The sequence below is a fragment of the Alligator sinensis genome, unplaced genomic scaffold, assembly GCF_000455745.1.
Source record: "Alligator sinensis unplaced genomic scaffold, ASM45574v1 scaffold140_1, whole genome shotgun sequence".
Classification (NCBI taxonomy): domain Eukaryota; kingdom Metazoa; phylum Chordata; order Crocodylia; family Alligatoridae; genus Alligator; species Alligator sinensis.
In genome coordinates, this window is record NW_005841836.1 from 3,601,624 (window position 1) to 3,607,787 (window position 6,164).

At 46.8% G+C, this 6,164-nt stretch overlaps 1 protein-coding gene across 3 annotated transcripts in view; it reads left to right on the top strand.

The window, feature by feature from the left end:
- LOC102374608 (GDNF-inducible zinc finger protein 1-like) overlaps positions 1-6,164 on the top strand; it is a 39,503-nt gene that overhangs the window by 14,593 nt on the left and 18,746 nt on the right. For all 3 annotated transcript variants that reach the window (XM_025202031.1, XM_006015423.3, XM_025202033.1), the window contains exon 2: positions 3,889-5,202. In XM_025202031.1, the coding sequence (XP_025057816.1) occupies positions 3,889-5,202 (1,314 nt within the window). The remainder of the gene's footprint in view (positions 1-3,888; positions 5,203-6,164) is intronic.

Consider the following 6,164-nt stretch of genomic DNA (forward strand, 5'->3'; position numbering starts at 1 on the left):
GCAGCAATGGCTGAGGCCAATCTACTGACCTTGGTAAGACTTGCCACCTCTTGTGACTGTGCCCTAGAAACTCTAAGGCTGCAATGGATAACTACCAAGAATTGTTTGGGAGGGTGTACCCTTCCATCCCTGTTCTATCCTGAGTTATTGAAATGGACAAGAACACACAGGATAGACAATCTCTGTTTGCACTGATTTTGGAAAGTCGTGTCAAATAGATAGATAGATAGATAGAATTTGGAAATAAACAAGCTCTGCTAAAACAGTACAGTCATTGAGAATCCATGTGGTGCTAAATAATAAGTTAGTTATTGAATTTAAAATACACAAATCTGTTGCTCAGTAAGGGGCTTTGTTGGTGATTTACTGGACGCATCAACATGAGATGTTTACTGTGGAGATGCCTAATTAGCACTGTAAATATCTTGGTGTCTTCAGATGTGGCCCTGTTACACTGCAGGACACTAATAAACTCTGCAGAGGTTAGTACTTGTAAATACAAGTACTATCCTGCTGCAGAGTTTTTTCATGCGCAACAACTCACATGTAGACATTGTCCTGGCTGGCTGGGGCACAAGGGAGCTTCAGTGTGGGGGCTGCCTGCCAGTTAGCTCCACACTAAAGCACCTTCATGCCCCAGCCAGTCCCTCAGCAGCATGTTGAACTGGGTTGGAGCAGCCCCGGGCTGGCAGGTTGACCCCCAGGCTCCCTGCCAGCCGGGGCTCCTCCACCCCAGCTCAGCGTGTGGTGGTCCTGGGCGCACATTTAAACAGCACACCTTGGAGCACAGAATTCCAGTGCTATTTGCATCAGAGTTTATTGCTGTGAATTAACTGCACATGTAAACGCACCCATTGATTAGTATTATCTGACTACATTTATTGGCAGCCATAGCATATTTACATGTGGTAACTTCATAATGGCAACCAGTACTCTGTACAGGTGTTGCTAGCCTTTCATTTCACTGGTTCATCTGAACTGTGGGGTAGCTATTGCCATCTTCCTCTTCTCTGCAGTATTTCTGGTTTATGAAATGCACAACTCAAGTTAACCCTTGTATCTTATTTTGAGAAACCAGCCATCTTATTATGTTATTTTAGCTTTTCTAATACTGAGAAGCAAAACATTACATTATTTTTCAGTTGCTCCCTAGTCTAAATTCCTTGAGGGTGCAGTTTTCTGAAGTGTTTGTCCTTTTGTGTGTTTCCACTGAAGTCAATGCTAGGCACTTTAGAAACTCCAAACTTATATAGAGTTTTCTTTTCACACGGGCTGGACCTATTTCTGCCTTTACTTACACTGCTGTAAATCAGAAGTAGCTCCACCCAAGTCATTGGAATTGCAGCAGATTTATGTTGGAGTAAGTGATCAGATTCAATTCTTAGATCTTATATAACAAAGTCATAAGTATCCTTTATTAGTACGTTAAGCAGTGCAGTGACTGATTAATACTTTTGCCACTGAGGACTTTTTTGCCATGAACTATTTGGATTTGTAAATAAATCTCTGCCTTGCAGAGGTTAAGTGCCTCTTATATATCTCAGACTGGGCACCCAGGAGGCAGTTGCATATAAGTTTATTACTAAAACTTTTAGGATGTGTGAATGGTACTAAGCTGGTTGTACAGTGCTGGTAAAACTGATGTAACCTATTAAATCAATAACTTGTTGCTGAGTAGTAATGATGATTGCTACTGCAATTGTTGCATGCATACAACATTAGTAAGCATATTTGTATCAGACCAGCATCCAGGGGCCCTGGCTAGGATCAGGACACCAGCATGCTGAGTGCTGTACAAACACAGATAAGTGTCAGCCCTTGCCTTAAAGCAGAAACATCTAACTGATACGGCCCCAGGCCTGATCTGGACCACAGGGTTCTTTGTGGACTGGATCCAGACCCAGAGGAGAATCTATGAATCTCTGCTGGTGGGGTGAGCAACAGCAGCATTAACTCCCATGGGTGCCTGAGCCACTGTATCAGCTCAGGGAGCTGTGGGGGTCAACACCACCGATATTTGCCATGCTGCTGCAGAATTGAGTTCCCAGCAGGGTTTCCACATCTGGACATTTGGCAGCAGGGTGAGTGACAGCAGCATCAACCCTCATAGAACAGCCGCTGAATTACCAGTCACTCCAGGAGCCACGTGGGCCATATGTTTGACACGCCTGCTTTAAAGTGTACATGTATCTTGTGCGTGTTGAGACAGGAAAGCTACAGAACTTAAAGAGTCTGTCTCATAGTAGTAATGTTACAGGATTATATCTATAGCAGGTTGGGGAAATGCAGAGATTTCTTTGTGGAAAAGTCTTAAAGTTCTTTTCAGAAAGTGTCTTTGAAAGTTTGAAAATAATGGTAAAAACAGCTACTTGGCAGTGAGCATGGCTGTCTGGCATTATTATGGTTTTGTTTTATTTTATTCAGAGTTCCTTTGCATTTATAACTGTGGTAAATGTGAATCCTGTAAATCTAACCTCCAAGTAGAAAATCTCACTAATATCTCTCACCCTTTGTCCACAAGCCTGGATGACTTTGTTATGTGCTGGCTCAACAGAGATTTAACCACCTATTGCTGGAATGGAAGCCACATACTGTAGGGCAATTGTTCTCAACATTTTTCCTACCAGGACCCATTTGCAAAAGTCCATGGCCTGTCCTGACCCCCCCCTTCCCCCCCCCCGCCCCTGCCAATGCCCAACCCCGAATCCCCTGCCCCTGGGCCATGCTGGTGTCCCTCACTCCTGACCCACAGCTCCTTGCCCCTTCCAACCCTGCCGGAGGGGCCCCCAGCTGCCCCCATCCCACTCAGGCCAGAGTTCAGTGGCTGCGGCAGCTCTGGCTCATGCAAATGGCAGCAGAGCAAGTCCAGCCTCAGCACAGGCACGAGGGAAGAGGAGGAGGAGAGGCCTGTGGCACACCCCCTGCCCTGGGCTGGGGCTGCCACGTCACACCAGGCCACTTAATCATGGCCCCTTCTGCCCCTCTGAGCAGTGTCTCCCAGCCACCCTGCCCCTGCGAGCACAGGCACCCACTGGCCCCAGTGCTGCGTGCCTGACCACACAGCTCTCCCTCAAGTCTCAGTTCCTGGCCACCTTCCCCCAGTGCCAACACACTCATACACACTTTCTCTCTCTCTCTCTCTCTCTCCCCCTTCCCCGCCCCAAATCCTGGCCCTCCAACCTCCACTCCCCATACCTAGACCCAGCTACTGGCGCTACTCCCACAGCCCTACCTGGCTGCATGTGCATGCAGATGCACATGTGCCCATTGTCTCCAGTCACCCCAAGCAGCATCTTTTTATGTAACTTGCTTGCGACCCTTTGAAATATTCTTGTGACCCACGGGTTGAGAAATGGTGCTGTGGGGGATATGCCCTGGACTGGGACTTGGGAGATCTGCATTTGGTTCCTGGCTCTGCCACTGGCCTGCTGGAAGACCATGGACTAGCCATTCCCCTGCTTTGTGCCTCAGTCTCCCTGTATGTAAAATGGAGACTATGAGGCTCCCCTCCTTCAAGTGCTTTGAGATCTGCCAATGAAAAGCACCATATTAGGACTACTGCTGTCAGTGCGTTGTGTGCCAGTCCTATTACTACACTGCTGCCAAATGTGCTGCAGATTATGAGCTAGGAAGGATGATCCTAAAGTAAAAAATAAACCTGTCATGACACATTAACAAAGTATCTTTGGTGAGGGCAGTAGCTTAGAGGGAGGGTGGTGGCTTTGCCAGGGTTTGGGAGTTAGTAATTAAGAGGGGGAGTCTCAGTGAGTGTCCCAGGTGCTAGTGTGAGTGAGTGATATCCAATTTAACAGCTAAGCTGAATGGGAAGCTGACTAGTACAAGGGAAGAAGTGATCTAATAGACTTTCTTGCTTTGTTTTCCTGGCAGGATGGAGAAAAAGAAGATAGTGATGAAATCCAAAGTTGCTTCTTCGAACCTTCTGAGGGCGCTGCATTCACTCTATCAGTTCGGTCACCTCTGTGACGTGATAGTCCACACCGAGCAGATGGGAATTCAAGAGGAGTTTCTGGTTCACAAGGCTGTATTGGCAGCTTCCAGCAATTACTTCAAGGGGCTGTTTCTTCATGATGAGATGTTAGACACTAAGACCCGCACAGTGACTCTACAAGACATTTATACAGAAGAATTCACTTCCTTCCTGGAGTTTGTTTATACTGCCGAAGTAGAGATTGAGGCAGAGAAATTGCATCGGATGAAGGAAATAGCTGAGAGACTTGAGTGCAAGGATTTGCTTGATATTTGCGAAGAAATGAACTCGGAGAGTAAGGAAGGCTTAGATCCAAGTGTCCATTTAAAAGGTCAGATACACAAAAATGGTGGGTCCCAGTGGGCTTATGTCCCACAAACAGAAGACAGTGAACTGGGTAATTCATCCCCATCTGGGGCAACACCGCTACAAAGAAAACTGTGGGATGGCCAGAAACACAGGAAATTATTAACCAGCTATGAACTTGTGGAATGTCAACTTACAGATCCTAACAAGGAAGGGACTGCTCTTTCAGAGTCAACAGCTGGGATGGCCAAGCTAGCTGAGCATAACAAAACAGACACAAGTGAGATGATTGGCATGGATGCTGCCAGCCCAGGGGAAAAGAAGACCTGCTGTTCTGCCCCAAGCGAGCCAGACTCCAAGGAAACCTGCATCGTCATTAAAAAGCTGCTCCCTGCCCAAGGGGAAGATGAAAATACTTTAATCTCGGAGCTGGCCAGTAAATTTGAGCCCAGGAGGTCACTTCGCAATGGATCAAAAATCTTGCCCCAAATGTACACGTGTGAGAAGTGTAATCAGTCATTCCATTTCATCAAGCAGTACCAGTCACACATGGAGCTGAAGCATAATATTAACATTGTCACCAAATACAGCTGCAACCTATGTGACCAGCTCTTCTCTAATCGCCAGAACCTGAAACAGCACAAGCTCACTGTCCACAGTGATGAGAGGCGCTTCCCTTGCATGTCCTGTGACAAGAGATTTAAGCGCCAGAAGGATATCAATGACCATGTTCGGAGGGTTCATGAAAAGAAAAGGAGCCCTCAGGCATGCCCATACTGTGACAAGGTTATCAGCTCCAAGTGCGGCCTCACAGTTCATATGCGCACACACACAGGAGAGAAGCCCTACAAATGTGAACGCTGCCTTGCAAGCTTTGCTCAGAGATCTGCTTACAATACCCATGTAAGGTATGGCCTTCCATGCGGGGGTATGCCCAGGCATGGGAACAGAGTATGAGTTTCAGAACATCTTTGATTGCTTCTGTGCTAGGATACTATAGGTTAGATACAAAGCCTTTTGAAGCTGGCACAGGTCTTTCCATTGACTTCAATGTGCTATGCAGTCTGGGATTTTCAAAGCCATGTGGGAGACGTAGCTAGACATTTCTTACTGAAATGAATAAGAGTTGGGCCACCAGGTCTTATCAGTGGCTTTGAAAGTTTCGGCTGTTGAGTTTTAAATGTGGGCCAGGAAAATTGTGTTGTGTTAAAAATAAACTGTAGGGGTAAGAAGAAAGGAAACAGGTCAGTCTGGATAGTGGGGAGGAGGCAGGGAACAGGTCAGTCTGTTCAACTGCTCTTGCCTTCGGCATCCACTCCTGCCAGCGTGAGAAACAGAGTACTGGACTAGGTGGATCTGCGGTGCGACTCGGTGCAGCCTTTCCTACAAACAGGAAAATGGCCCTTTCAGAAGTGGCCCGATAGCTTGATACTTCATTGTTGTTTGATCAGAAATCCTGAGGCGCTGTGGGCCTCTCAAACATTCATTGACTGGAAATGAGATGGTAAAATCACCTGGTGTCCAGATCTGCCTGTAGTCACTCAGCATACCAAAGAGGTCACGTGTGCGTGCGATTGGGTGTATGGAGCATTCATAAGCATTTCAGCTTTCATTTTCGTTGTTCCTAACCCCCAGCCCTCCCTCCCCTGTGTGCAAAGAAATCGTTTCAAATGTGACCCCCTGGCAGTGGATGCATTAGTGTCTTCCCAGTGGATACAGTGTCTTCTGGAGGTGGCAGACAGCCAAGAATGAGGACTTAGCGGTGTGAACTTCTCAGCACCCATTAATCTCTAAAGATCAGTGATGAGGTTTTAATTGTTAGTGTTAACACTTTCTTTGCCAATCACTTCCTTTTATGGCATGGAGAAGC